We start from the raw sequence: 14,727 nt of genomic DNA, 5'->3' as shown, positions 1-14,727 counted from the left end.
GGGAAGTGTTTTTTAAAACTGTTTCCCAAAATAAGTCTTCTTTTACCCTTGCTTGCAGTCATTCCCTCTGCATACGCCTTTGGTTTATACTTTAAAAGTAGTCATTACATGAAAACCCCATGTCAAAGCACACACTAGGATGAGAAGAATGTTTCATTGTAGTCTAATTGATGAAGGGCAATAAAGGGACTCATAAATCTGTTCATCGACATCATTCATTTCATCCATTGAAAAGGTATCAACAACCATTGATGTAATCTAGTAGTTAAAACAAAAAATGTAACAACAGAAACAATTCAAGTATGGATACATTTCAGATCACTACAAGAAACTTTCTGGGAAGCTACAGGCAAAGAATAAAGCGCAAACCAGCAGGAGGTAGGCTTCAACAAGCGGATGTAGCGCCTTCTCTCCCTGTCAGCCCACATTTGAACGGTTGAGCTGAACCTAACCCAATGGTGCAGTCAATACTTGGGTCAGGCCTATTGGTCCCCTGGAAGTTGTAAAGATGGTCTAGGAAGAATTTGCAGTGAACCACTCCAATGCCATGAGGCACCTGCAAATCAAAGAAAGGGAACAGAGAAAAACCATTTTCTGTCACACCACAAGAACTAGACCAAGAGCAGAACCCGTAAAATCACAGTAATCAAACACCAAAAGTCCAAAATCAGTGATCCAGTTGCAGGAAATGAGAAATCAGATTAATAAAACACAAATCATTCAGAACCTACTGAACTCCAGAAGATGTGTTAATGAACTAGGAAATATTCAAAGAAATCACATTAAGTGACATATCTTAGCCTAGTGTTAATATAAAAGATACATATGATTCTCCATTTGGGTGCTGATACGAGAAATTGAAATATTGAATCCAGCATCTAACAAATGAAAAAGGCATAAGCAATTTCTTTATCTTCTGGAAACTACAAAGCAAGACAAGGGCTTCAAAGTATCTATCCTTTCTCGTGGTCTTAGTTTTTTATCAACCAAAATGAGACAACCCAAACTAAAATCAAGAACAATGAACAGGAAAATTTGCTTCAAAATAAAGTTTGAAATCAGATTGATTCTGGAAGAACACTGAGAAAAAATGGAGAAAATTAATGAGACCCAGATTGAATAGTGAAAAAAAATATGAGAAATGCAAATGAACATCAAGAAAAAGAAAATCACTTCGAGACCAAATTTGGAACCCATATCGAATTCAGAAAAAATTACAAGAAACCCATATCAAAATCAGCAAGAAAGAGGAAGAAAAACACCAACGCAGAACAATATAAATTAAATACAAGATGAAAGCAACGAAAATTCCAACCCATATCACATCTGTTTATTTTACTTGTTTTTTGGTTGTTTTCACTTAAGAGGGTGGCACAACTTGCAATAGGCAAAGATTAAATCCAAAAGGATTTTGAAGAAAACAATTAAGAATTTGGAAACTTCAATTACTAGTTCATATAATAATTGTAATAATATTAGTAGGTATGCTTACATGGAGAGACACAGATATTCATTGATGATGGAAGGTTCTTTCTCACATTTGCTAAAAAAATTGTTTGAAAACAAAACAAAAATAATTCATAGTATTACCAAAATGTCAATAAAATATGTAAGAATGGTGTTGGTGGATTTTTTATTTTAAAAAATGTATCTTCTCTAATATAATACATGGAGCCAAAATATAAATTTAACTTTAAAAAAAAAAAAAAACATTATAATCAGTATCTTGTGTTTGCCCAAGAATGAGGCCTCCCAAATTGTTGACTTAACAATCAATTCACAAGCACTCTGTGCAACCAAAGGTCCAAGACACCTGCAACATGGGCTAACTTTTGTTTTTATCTCTCAACTGTAAGGTGACGTTTCCTAACAATTGTCAGGGTCTCATATCTCTAGAAGAGAATGAATTGAGAGCTTAGGTTAGGAGGACGGTGAGCCATACTGTTGGATCTAAAAATGATTATTACTACTAAATATACAAAATATGCATTTTTAAAATGTAGAAATTCCATTTTGCATTCTTGTTAATTTTGAAATGCATCTAAAAATGATTATTACTACTTTCCTGATGGCATTGTTTAAATGTAGCTTTTGAAATGTGTTTTAAGGGGCCATTATAGTCAAAACTAGTAAGGTGGGATCATAATTAGATAAACACAAGGAATCAAAGTTTTTTTTATTTTATTGGATGACCAGTAAAGCAATTTTAAGTTCAATCATTAATTGCATTTACCAGTTCCTATATATCTAGAACTTGATACAAGGGTAATATAATGTGAGTATACAGAAATTTAAGGGTAGAGCTGAAATTCAACCTTTCAGTATTTTGAACTGATCTGTGATCTAATCATAACAGAGGTAGTGAAAACCCCAAGATCACACTACAACCTTTCAGTATTTTCTAGAATGACCATCAGAAACTTCTTTCCACCTTTCTGTTTTTTCCCCCCTTTCTGGTACTCTGTTTTTAGATCTAGAACTACAGAGAACTCATGAGTCACTACCCTTATGGAGAAAAAAAAACCATAAATCTTAAAACCCTCAAGAAAAAATCCAGATTTTCTCAGCAACCAAGCAAAGTAATCATGAAGAAGCAATGTTTGAAAACTAAAAGCCCTACAGAAATTTCATGATAGATCACTCTCATGATAGATCAGATGAGAGTGAAGAGAGGGCTGAGAATCGCACCTGGGATTTGCACTGATGAGAGGAATTTGATTGAGAAAATGAGAGAATTGCACCTTGGTATCATGCTGGTAGAGAGACTTGTTGTAGATGTGCTGGAGGTTGAAGACTTGCTGGAGGAAAAATCACAGGGAAAACACGGAGAACACCAAATTGAAAACACAGAGAGATGCCAAAGGAAACAACTTTTTGAAGTTCTCTGAAAAGAGGGATTTGCAAGCACGGAGAACAGTGGGAACCAACAAAACACCCACTTCCCAAATGTGTTGAGAACAAAAACAGTTTTCAGAAACACCAACCACCAAACAGGTCCTTATTTTCTGTTTTTAACAATAGAAAACAAGAATCTTATCCAAACATCACAAAATGATTAGACATATAGAAAAAATAAATAAATAAATAAAAATAAAAAACTTAAAAGAAATAAAAAGTAATACATAATAATTCAAACAAAGATTCAGATCTTGAATCTTAAACTTTTACTTTTAGGAAAATTGAGTGTTCAACATGATACCGAAGTTTCCTTTAGAGAAAGGTTTGTATCTCTTTATGTATTGGTATTTTTTTGGAAAAATGTCCACCCCCGATGAACTTGGAGTTAGTGAAAGTCAAATCAATTTCAGATGTCCAAAATGAAACAAATCTACAATATGATAACCATAAATTACTTCAGTCTAGTTTCAAACACCCAGTTTCAGATTCTCAAAATACAAAGACAACAATCAGAGACAAGGCAACAGCCCTTTGTTTTTGGCAAAAGAAACAAGAAAACCAATCAGAGGGAGGCCAACAGCTGAATTCTTTACTCTTCTCTAACCAAAGAAGAAGCAGGCCAACCTTCAGCTTCTACTGAATACCCTTTCAAGGTGAAAGTGCATTTGGATTTGGACTTCTGGATTTGAAGGTTAATCCAAACAACATCAGAATCTGCATTTCCGCTCAAAATACAGCTTTATTGATTCATGAACAAGATTAACCACCTACCTTTGAGTAGCCTTTTTCCAAAAAGAAAGCCCAGCAAACTGTGAAACTTCAGCTGGGACATTTACACAAATTATCAGATTGATGGAGTGAAGCCCATCATGATCCCTTATCTACCTTTTCCCATCATCCATAACACTTCATTTGATTAGGGAGTATCAGGGAAAGAAAAAAAAATATGGGAGAATCTCATTCTTGTATTTGGCTTTGATGGAAAATGCGAAAGAAAATCTCAAATGATGAAAATTGGTTGAAATTTTGAAGACTTCCAAAAACTCTTTGTTTCAAATGATTTAAGTTGGAGAAAAAATATGGAGAAATTTTAAGAGCCTTAAACATGTTTCTTCTTTCCCCTGATACTTTTCAATGCTCAAATGAAACCTAACGGATTCGACTGAAATGTGGAAACAGCTCTTTTGGTGCAGCATTTTTCACTTCTGGGGTGGTGCCGAAGACATTCCAAAATTTGAGTGTCTCATCTCCTGCAGCAGTTACCACTGTGCATCCATCTGGGCTCTGCAAAGGTGTTGATCAAGAAAATCAGAACAAAGGAAAATAATTTTCTCATGTTTATTTGTACTCTATAAAAACATCAAAGAAAATCAAATATAATTAAAATTAGTTGGAAACTTATGCATTTTCGAATTATTTAATCTTTATATCAAATAGTAAAAATAAGTAAAATGAGTTTGAACAAGCATATAAAAATAATTTATCGACTTAAAATCTTTTTTTTTTCCTTCATTTTTCTTTCTTTCTAATTCTCCTCTCTATTTTCTTTTCTTTGCATTTTCTCTTAAATTTTCTGGGAACCAAACATAGCCATAAAGATTTGTTACCGAGAAACATTCACTAAACTAAGATCCATATTAGTACCTGAGCCATGAAAAGAACTCTGGATGTATGACCAGTAAGCTCAGTAATCTTCACCATTGATGGGTACTTCCACAGAGTGAGTTGATTCTGTGAAAAGCCATGGGAACTAAGCAGCTCCCTCTCCTTTTTGTTCCACAGCAGAGCACAGACCTGTGAGCCTGTGTCCACTGTGTTCAAGCATGCACCCGTATGGGTGTTCCAAAACCTTATGCATAGGTCGTTTCCACCTCCACCAGAGGCCAACAAATTGCTCTGGAAAGGGCACCAAGCAAGGGCTTTCACTGCAGCAGTGTGGTCTTCAAGCCTATGAAGCCACTGAGAACGTGAATTCGAAGAGGACATGGACCTGTCCCATATGTAGAGCATGTTGTCGTTCCCTCCACTTGCTAGCTGCTGGCCTGAGGCAGACCATTTCAATCCACAAACCTCTTGATGGTGTCCTCTATAAGTTTCCACAATGTGTGATCGCACTCTCACATCGTTGTTAATGATCTTACCATCCCTTCCTCCAGTTGTAAGGATGTGGTTGTTCCAAGCTAGAGAACCGACTCGAGATTGGTGGCCACCTCTCAGAGTCCTCAGCTGCATAATTGATAGAACATCACTCTATTAAGAAATCATCAACAAAAGACCAGTCCAAAGGTTCAAACAACAAAAACCTACATACCAGTTGATTAGCTGTAGAATCCCATAGCTGAACATCAGAGTTGTTCAAGCCAATGGCAATATGTTGTCCATCAGCAGCCCAACTGATGCTTGTAACAGGGCCATTCTCATCGTCAACAGTAACAAGCTCTGAGGTAGAACCATTTGAACCATCCCAAAAATGTACCGTGCTTCCAAGACCAATTGCAAGAATGTTGCTGCTACCCCAGTCCAATAAGTTTAAGTAATAATCATCTATAATATCAGGAGCATCCAATGTCCTCTCAGGAGTCTGTTGCATCCAATCAAATCCAAAAGCCATCAAAAAAGAAATAAAAATAATAAATCTGATAAAGTAAAGAATAACAATCAAATGAAGGAAACAAGTGGAGATCAAATGGTCTGCAAATATCATAAACTCCATTTTATTGACCTAATTTTGAACTTGTCCAACCTGGGGAATATGCCGTTTAGGCTTTGAGGGCTTGAATTGGCGAACAGGAGACAAGAATTCACGTGGTGTCAGCTCTACTGGAGTCGGTGGTTTGTTCTTAAAGGCGAGGATGCGGCCTCTGTTCATATGGAAGGTATTAGCCAAGAGCTTCAAATAAGCCTCAATGGATGGGCTGAGAACACTTGGGTTCTCTTTGCCTTTCCTCCCTTCAGTCAGCATGTAATGAGCATAGTCGAAGTCCATGGCTGATCGGTTGGGAATGAATCTGTCCAACTGTAAAACGAATTTCAAAACATAAGGCCCATGTTACAGAAATCAATTAAAAGAAACAAAGGACACAGAAAACAACTTTGAAAGAAAGAAACACCCCAGTTCTGAAATCAAAAAAATTATTAAGAAACAAATTTTTTTATAAAAGGATTTAAAAAAAAAATCAAAAAGCTCCCATCACCAAAACAGTTATAAAGAAAAATCTCTAATTGAGATATCAAGCAAAAAACCAAATCCAGGAATCAATTTCAAGGGAAACATCTGTTTTCAGAAATCAAAATAATTGTTTTGGAAATCAAACCAGGAACAAATAAATCATAAAAACAAAATGCCCCCATTACAGAAATGTCATAGATCAAATTTAGGGAAACCCCCCATTTCAGAAATCAAAAGAAGAACCAATTTAAAGAACCCTAATACAAATCAATTAAAAACCCTAGACTGAGAAAACAAATCTCTAATTCAGTTATAAAGAATTAGAGATATCAAAATGCTCCCATCACCAAAAGAGTTATAAAGAAAAATCTCTAATTCAGATATCAAGCAAAAAACCAAATCCAGGAATCAATTTCAAGGGAAACATCTGTTTTCAGAAATCAAAATAATTGTTTTGAAAATCAAACCAGGAACAAATAAATCATAAAAACAAAATGCCCCCATTACAGAAATGTCATAGATCAAATTTAGGTAAACCCCCCATTTCAGAAATCAAAAGAAGAACCAATTTAAAGAACCCTATTACAAATCAATCAAAAACCCTAGACTGAGAAAACAAATTTTGGGAAAAAAAAAATCCAGAAATCAAAACAATTATTTCATATATTGAATCAAAAATCAAATTTAAGAGAGACAAAGAAAAAAAGAAAAAGAAACAAACAAAAAAGAAACCCTAGTCTCAGAAATCAAATTTAAAAGACAGAAAGAAAAAAAACCCAAATTCCAGAAATCAGAACAATTGCTTTAAACGAAAAAACAACAACAACCAAAGAAAGTACAATTTTCTTACATTCTCCCTGGTCTTCCTTCTCCGATGAAACTGCTCCTGGAGAGGGCATTTAGACGTGCTGTTACAGTTCAAGGAGCTCGAAGACCCTGCATCCATAACGTTAGAACAAAAGTAAAAAACACAAAATAATGAAAAAAAAAATGTAGATATGAAACTGTATGGAGAAATTGTAGATATGGAGAAGGCTTTGGATCCGAAGGCTTGTGAGAACGCCAATTGAGAAATTGTAGATACGGAGAGGGCTTTGGATCAATTTCTGAGAACGCAAGAATGCAAGAATTTTCTGAAACACTCTCAATAACAATAAACGGTCCAATTCAACTCTCTGCTAAATAACGACAACAAACGGTCCAATTCAGACTCTCTACTTTCTAATAATAATAATAATAGTATTAAATGAATTGAATTTTAAAAATGAAAAATTAACAATTTCATTTTAAATAAAAAAATAGATAAATGAGCTATAAAATTTATCAAAGGAAACATAACTTTTAAAAATTTTGGTTTTTATTTATTTTTAATTTAATTTTTTTTTTAAAGTTCTAATAGTTAAATGAAGTTTTACTTAAATTATAATAATATACTATTATTATTATTATTATTAGTAAGTAAAGAGTGAATATTTTGTTTTCATTTCTATTTTTTAGTAAATAGAAATGAATTTGATGATTTTATTTCTAGTATTTTGATGAACTTAAGAATGCAAGATTGGAATGATTATTTATTTTCATTCCGATGTTTGATAATAATAGGAATGAAAATTAAAAAGAAATAAATTTACAATAATATCATTCCATATAATTTAAAATAATTTTTAAAAAAAAACTAAAATAAAATTTGAAAGTTTTTATGTTATTAAATAATAAGACTAAAAAATATCTATACTCAATAAATAAAAAATTAACCATAAAAATCATATAACCCTAATGTACAATTATTCAATTATCAATTTTATTAAAATTTTGAATAATTTGTCATGTTTAAGTAGTTATAAAATTATATTTTACCAAAATATATATATATATATATATATTTATTTATTTATTATAATATTTAAATTCTCAAAGCTAGCAAATGTTTTGCCTATTTTTAAAAGAGGAAATATAAGAATTCAAGTTTCATTCAAAACCTTAGAAATTAGAAACTGAAATTTTTTTTCTAAATGTGATGAAAGGTTTGATTGATTCAGTTTGTGAGAATCACTTGTTGCATAAAAGTAAATGATGAATGGGTCTGTAGCTTTGCAAATAAAATAAACATCGAGTTTGAAGAATGAGATAAGAGGGTAAAATAGTAAATTTAAGTTATTTTATATTGTCAAATGGGTTTAATGAATCAGAATACTGCTTACTTTTGATGAATTCAAATTCGAGGTGGATTTGATTTCTGCCTGAATAATTTTTTATTCAATTTCTGTTTTCTTAACATTTATCCAAACATAGGAATAAGAGAGAATATGAATGAGATGTCTATTCTCATTCCCTATTCCCGTGTACCAAACACCCCTAAGGTGATATAAATCTAATATTTATTTTTATATTAATTTTGATTTCAATTTTATTCTTAAATTTTATATATGTTTTTTTTTAGCTACTCGCATTCTTTAATTTTTAGTTTTTATTATTTTGTTTTCTTTTTATTTTATATATTATCTTATTTATTTTTATTTTTATTTTATTATCTTTTTTTGTAATTGAAGATTAGGAAACTTATCAACCAAATTAATGGTAATTTAATTCATTAATTTTTTTATGTCTACAAATATAAATCTAATATTTGTCTTAAATTTATTTTTATATTAGTTTTGATTTTAATTTTATTCTTAAATTTGAATATAGATTATATTTGAATTTTTTATCTACTCACGTATTTTAATTTTTAATTTTTATTATTTTATTTTATATATTACCTTATTTATTATTATTATTTCATCTTTATTTTTTTATTTTTCTTTCCTCCTTTTTATCTCTACCCACACTCCCCCCACTCTCTCTCCTCTTCTTTCCCTTTCCATTTTCTTTTCTCCCTTTTTCTCTCTCATTTTTTCATTCCATTTTTTCTTCACTCTCCCCCCTCACCACCATGGCCACTCACAGAGACACAGCCCTTCCTTCTCCCTTCTCTCTTTCTTCCCCATTTTCTCTCTTACTTTCCTTTATTGCTTCTCCCCACACACACACTCACACGACCTCACCATCAGACCCTCTTCCCACACTCTATTTACCCGCGACACCCAAACCCAGTGCATCTTGCTGCACAACCTTCTTTTCCACTTTAGGCTTCAAGCGTGAGGTAAAATTTTTATTTTTATTTTATTTTATTTTCTCTTGTTGTTATTATTATTATTATTATTATTTGATTTCTAAGTAGTGGTTTGGGTAATTTGGGCTTGCTTAACTTGTTTATTTATACATTTATTAAATTGGGCTTGGTTTTGGTTTAGGATTCGATTTGTATATTAAATTAGACTTGATTATATGATATTAAATTTAGTTCTAATTGAATTTATCTTGTTTTGTCATATTAGGCTTGGTTAATTGTACTTGTATTTTGCTGATTAATTCGGAATATTGGATTAAGGTTTATAGGATATGAGATATTTTTGTCGCTAATTTTGGGTCCATTTTTTTTATTAGTGAAATTTGTTAGATCAATTTGAAGAATGTTTTTGGGTTTATTACATTTGGGCTTGAATTATTTTAGGCTCTGCATATTTACTTTGGACTCCCTTTTGTTTTGCATGACCCTATTCTGTTATTGGTATTACGGGTGAGCATAAATTTATGACACGTGGAGAACCAAATTTCATGAAAGAAAAGGAGGCTCACTGAAGGTGTAAGTTAAGCATTGAGCTTATTGTAAGCTTTTGTTTGGGTACATATTTTATTTTTTCTCTTTTATTTAGTTTCATTTTTATCGGTATCTATAAATATTTTATATATATATCTGTATTGGGTGTATGTGAAATTGAACGTTTGATAGCTTAGAAATTTTGTTTTAATTAAAGAAATAGTTCAGTAATAATGTTTTAATAAAAATAATAGTTTAGAAAGTGCATAATAAATTAGTAATGAATAATAAATTAGTAAAAATTAATAGACAATGAAAAGAAAAAGTAGATTCAAAGTTAATGAATTATTTTTAAATGTTTTTTTAAACTCATTTCACTTATTTTTCTCTATTATATAAAAATTAAATAATTTTAAAATTCATAAATTTTTAATTAATTTTAATTATATTTGATTTTCTTTCATATTTTTATAATGAAACCAAACACGAGAAAACTATTTTTTTTATGATTTTTTTCTTCTTTTCTTACTACTTTCAGGAATCAAACATATAATTACAGTTTTTTTTATATATATAATATTAGTAATAAATAAAATTAATTAAATTTTGAAATAAAACTAATTCATTTTTTGAAATTTCATTATTATGATTTAATTTGCAATAAAAAAAATGTATAATGAACAACTCTAACAAATATTTTATTCTTGTAGTGGAAAAATGATATTGTGAATGATTCTTTGAATTTACCCTAGTGCAATTTTAGTTAAGGTCAAGTACAATTAAATTATTAAATACAATTAAGTTATTTTCTTATTCATATATGTACATAATAAATTAGTAAATTAGTGATTTTTAAGAACATGTACATAATAGTAAATTAGTAATTTTCCAAAGAAATTGTGCTACTATTGAAAAATATTTATAATTATCTTTTTTATGTATTATGTTTTTTATATATTTTATTTATATTATACTTCATTTTTTAATATATATTTAGTTCCCAAAAGGTTCAAGAAAAGAAAATAGAAGAAAAATATAAGGAAATAAAGAAATATGAAAAAATTATAAAAGTTGTTTCTTGTTTGTTTTTCTATTAAAAAAAAAATTCCTCACTTTTATGAAAATAGAAAAAAAAAATGAGGAGAAAAATATTTTTACAATTGTTTCTCTATTTCTTAAGGTAATGTTTGATTCCTAGAAAATTTGCTGAAAAATACAAAAGAAAGAAAACAAAGAAGAAAGTAGAAGGAAAGATAGAACGAAGGAAAATAAAAAATATATTTAATATCAATAAAAAAAATTTTATGTCAACTCATTTCATTTATTTTAATTTTTATATAATGATTAAATAATTTGAAAATACATAAATTTCTAATCATTTTGAATTATATTTGTTTTTTTTTTTAATATTTTCCTTAATAAAACCGAATACGAGAAAATCATTTTTCTTAATTTTTTTTTCTTAATACTTTCCTAAAACCAGCATAACTGAGATTATGGCATCTCAAGCTTAGGCCTCTCCTAAACACCCATTCACAAGGCATGACAGTAACTTCTTGCTGGACAAATTGAAACTTAGGCCTCTCCTGAGCACCCATAAAGCATGACAATAGACTTGTACTAGCCGTGTATTAAACTTGAGAAAGACACCCTCAATGTAGCTTGCATATCAAAGTATGGTGTCGCATACTTAGGTTTCTCACTAAGCACCCAAGCACAAGGCATGGCAATCAGTGTCCCAAACTTAAGACTTCTCCTAAGCACCCATGCATGGGGCATGACAATAGACCCATACTAGACAAGTTTTAAACTTGATAAAGACCCTCTCAATGTAGCTTGCATACCGGAGCATAGTGTTGTGTAATTTGTTTCTCCTAAGCACCTAAGAACAAGGTATGACAATCAGAGCATAGTGTCACGGACTTAGTCGTTCACTAAGCTCATGCGGCACTTAGGCAAGTCAAGACGCTTGATCTTGCTAAGTCAGCCTTGCTCCCAATGCTTAGCTTGCTAGGCTAAGATACTCACGACTCGAAAGTTTAAGAAGCTTAGTAGGCAACTCTTTAAAGAATGGAAGTTCTTATTAACTCAAAGAAGCCTTTACAAGTGCTTGAAAGCTAAACCATCCTGTGACAATAGTCTCCTAAACTTAGGCCTCTATGCATGGGGTGTGAGGATAGGCTCATACCAAAAGACACCCTCAATGTAGCTTGCATAATAAAACATAGTGTCACAGACTTTGGCTTTTCTTAAGCACTTATGAACAAGGGGTGATAATAGGCTTTATACTAGACAATCGATTAGTATCCTCAAAAACCACAATGATAAGAAACCAAAAAATTAAACCATATTTTGCCTCTTTTTTTTTCCATTTCTCCTCTTTGCTACCATAACCTGCATAGCATGTGCATATGCAGCTTTTACTAAACCTGCATAAATCCTTTAGGTATGTTCATTCTTTTGATAAGCTGTTGTTATCTTGATCTTGACTTATTTAAATCCCGAACCATAATTTTTCTAGCACCTTACAACCAAGGCAAGCACGAGTAGAAACATTTTTATTCACATCCAACAAAAATTATCAAGATCTATGGCATTGCACTTTCAAGAAATGATGTTCAGTTACAAAATAAAATCTATTTTTCACCAATTTTAGATTCCTGCCATTGTTGTTATTTGAGTCTGTGTCATTCCTATGGATTCCTTTTCACTTCCTGTCTGTATATTCATAAGGCAAATGCTCGGGTTCAATTACACCTAGTGACGAAAAAAACATGGAAATGAATCTGGTGAGACTTTGAAACCAATCAGTCATGTTTGATGCAGCCATCTTCAACTTGAATTAGATTAAATAAAAATAAAAAATAAAATAAAATAAAACCCCTTTTCATCTCAACTAGATAAGGTCTTGAATACCTAATTTTTGTCTGAGGAATTGACGATCAGAAGATCAGAGCTTGTATGCCATTGACAGTATCGTCAGGACTTTGAGTAGCATCAACCTTGAGTATGCCTTCTGAAGGATCAAGCTGAAGTGAGTCCAACTGAGACTGAAGAAGGTTTGGAGGCATGAAATGATTCCCTTCTGCTGCTCTTTTCTCTAGCCGAGCGGCTATCACCTCAGCCCGGGCATCCAACAAAACAAACTTCACCATGCTTTCAAAGCTTCCATGCTCATAGTTAGGGTCTGCAGACCTAAGAATTTCTCGGTAATTCTTCTGCAGGGCAGAGCACCCGAGAACCACAGTGTTGTTGCTAAGCAAGTGCTCTCTTAAAGCATTCCTTAGTGTTTCAAGCCAGGGAATCCGGTCTTTGTCTGATAGAGCAATCCCTCTCTTCATCTTATCTGTTTTGTGGCACAAATGACAATTTCAATGAAATGAGGATGACATTTTTCGGTACGATTCAAATTTGAAGTTGTGTATTTACCTTTATTTGATTCTGGGTGGAAATCATCAGCATCAAGAAAGCTGCAATTCAGGACTTTTGCAAGCATATTCCCTATTGTACTGTTGAAACACCATTCAATACATGAGCAGATGCAGAAATTACTGTTTGTTTGTCAAGAAAATGCAGTGAAAAAAAATGAGACTAGGGTTTTGTTCTGTTCTCTGTTTCATCCAGGCAACATTCTCATATTAGGTTCAGCTGCATGGAGTTTATTGTTCTTTTTCAGGTCCCAATGACGAAGAAACTAAGATTCAGACTCAAAAGTTGTAATTTCATCTATTTTCCTACATTTTCTCAGAAACCAAACAAAACCAACATTATATCGATCTACGTCCATCTACCAACATGCAATCTACGATTAATGAAACAGAAAACCCTCATTCCAAAGTTGTTACAAGGCATGTGTAGCTACATATTTTTCGGGTTTTGGACAATCAACACCAAAACATGATTCCTTTCAAGCATCGAATGCAGATTGGTTTCAGTGGAGGAAAGATTTTGAAATCCCTAAAAGCATGTTTTGTAGCAGAATGAAGATTAGTTTTTCAAAAATTTTCTCGCTATTTGGAAATAAAAATGATGAAATAGACAACAGAACTTGTCATCTTTGATCATTTTCAATCATTAAAACCCTAAATTTAATTGAAATATGACAACATTCTCGCATTTTCTATAACAGTTTTCAATGTCATCTTCATTTAAGACAGAATTTCTAATTTCCCCTAACAAACGAAGGCAACAGGTATGGACTATACAACAAGGTCAACAATCATTCAAGAAATCAGAAGGAAAATAAGTAAACAAATTTTCTAAGCATCCAAACAAGGTGGGCATGATGGGCATAATGAGAAAATTGGAATTTCCCGGAAAGTTCAAGGGACGCGTAGCGAAATGGGTAATGAGGACTTACGATTTCCCAGACCCACAGACACCCATTATCACAACAGCCATCCCTGCAGAAGAAAAACAAAACCAAAACCCCAGAAGAATCAACCAACTTTAGCAAAGAAAATCCTGAGAATCTGAAAACTAACGGGAAAATGGAAGAAAGGATGAGAAAATTAACCTTTAAGATTGGAATCCATGGCATCCATGGAGGCTGAGGTGATGGGAAAGCCAATTTGAAAGCTAATCAATGAAGGAAATGATGAGATGTTTATCCAACTGAGAGAAGGTTACGTAGTCAAATATGATTGCTTGGATAGAACCACCCCAGATAGGATCGTATTGAACAATGAAAAATGTGAAAAGGAATCTTCCTTTTAAGGAAAGAGACATCATGGATTTTCTGATATTTTTATAGTGATCTTATTTGATTTCAACTCTTCTGAAAACACCAAGTGTGGCCTACATAAGTACTAAAATCAAGTAGGTATTCATCCAATGGGGTTGGCCCAAGAATTATCAATCATGAATCATATTTTTGGATATTATATTATATTATATTATCTTTAATTTATAGAATGGATAAAAAGTAAATTATTTTTTAATATTTGATATTTGTATAAAATAAAATTTATATTATATTCTATATATACTAACAAATATAAAATTTCTCTTTTATTTAATG

The 14,727-nt window shown here is 31.9% G+C and overlaps 2 protein-coding genes and 1 long non-coding RNA gene across 8 annotated transcripts; 1 reads left to right on the top strand and 2 right to left on the bottom strand.

Annotated features, from left to right (window-relative positions):
• Positions 1 to 187: 187 nt before the first annotated feature.
• LOC117933777 (cell division cycle 20.2, cofactor of APC complex-like) lies at positions 188 to 7,239 on the bottom strand. 5 transcript variants are annotated; one of them, XM_034855308.1, is made up of 7 exons: positions 6,918 to 7,239; positions 5,642 to 5,914; positions 5,210 to 5,479; positions 4,543 to 5,124; positions 3,670 to 4,182; positions 2,689 to 3,577; positions 188 to 556 (listed from the first exon to the last, which is right to left on the bottom strand). In XM_034855308.1, exons 1-5 carry the CDS (start codon positions 7,011 to 7,013, stop codon positions 4,048 to 4,050), a joined length of 1,356 nt encoding a protein of 451 aa, XP_034711199.1. In that variant the 5' UTR covers positions 7,014 to 7,239; the 3' UTR covers positions 188 to 556; positions 2,689 to 3,577; positions 3,670 to 4,047. The 5 variants fall into 5 exon arrangements, with proteins under 5 accessions (XP_034711199.1, XP_034711201.1, XP_034711198.1 ...); XM_034855310.1 differs by having other exon boundaries at positions 2,689 to 2,798; XM_034855307.1 differs by having other exon boundaries at positions 2,689 to 4,182.
• A 1,698-nt stretch (positions 7,240 to 8,937) lies between these two features.
• On the top strand, positions 8,938 to 13,312 carry LOC117932953. Its single transcript, XR_004654264.1, has 2 exons — positions 8,938 to 9,209; positions 12,613 to 13,312. It is a non-coding gene; the product is annotated as an uncharacterized LOC117932953 (long non-coding RNA).
• LOC117932951 (gluconokinase) lies at positions 12,247 to 14,388 on the bottom strand. Of its 2 annotated transcripts, XM_034854279.1 has the most exons (5): positions 14,224 to 14,388; positions 14,068 to 14,110; positions 13,137 to 13,216; positions 12,624 to 13,053; positions 12,247 to 12,464 (listed from the first exon to the last, which is right to left on the bottom strand). In XM_034854279.1, the coding sequence occupies exons 1-4, from the start codon at positions 14,249 to 14,251 to the stop codon at positions 12,650 to 12,652; spliced, it is 555 nt and encodes a 184-aa protein (XP_034710170.1). In that variant the 5' UTR covers positions 14,252 to 14,388; the 3' UTR covers positions 12,247 to 12,464; positions 12,624 to 12,649. The 2 variants fall into 2 exon arrangements, with proteins under 2 accessions (XP_034710170.1, XP_034710169.1); XM_034854278.1 differs by having other exon boundaries at positions 12,286 to 13,053.
• Between the last annotated feature and the right edge of the window lie 339 nt (positions 14,389 to 14,727).

The sequence above is a fragment of the Vitis riparia genome, chromosome 16 (assembly GCF_004353265.1).
Source record: "Vitis riparia cultivar Riparia Gloire de Montpellier isolate 1030 chromosome 16, EGFV_Vit.rip_1.0, whole genome shotgun sequence".
NCBI lineage: Eukaryota > Viridiplantae > Streptophyta > Magnoliopsida > Vitales > Vitaceae > Vitis > Vitis riparia.
Note: the sequence above shows the minus strand (reverse complement) of the source record. Positions and strands in the feature narration are given on the sequence as shown.

Coding starts and splice junctions, on each gene's coding strand:
- LOC117933777 (XM_034855307.1), bottom strand. CDS start 7,013: ATGGATGCAGGGTCTTCGAGCTCCTTGAACTGTAACAGCACGTCTAAA. Junction 5,125..5,209: donor ATTCTACAGCTAATCAACTG/GTATGTAGGTTT, acceptor TCAATTATGCAG/CTGAGGACTCTGAGAGGTGG. Junction 4,183..4,542: donor GAGTTCTTTTCATGGCTCAG/GTACTAATATGG, acceptor ACACCTTTGCAG/AGCCCAGATGGATGCACAGT.
- LOC117932951 (XM_034854279.1), bottom strand. CDS start 14,251: ATGGATGCCATGGATTCCAATCTTAAAG. Junction 14,111..14,223: donor CATGGATTCCAATCTTAAAG/GTTAATTTTCTC, acceptor TTTCTTCTGCAG/GGATGGCTGTTGTGATAATG. Junction 13,217..14,067: donor GTCTGTGGGTCTGGGAAATC/GTAAGTCCTCAT, acceptor GTGTTTCAACAG/TACAATAGGGAATATGCTTG.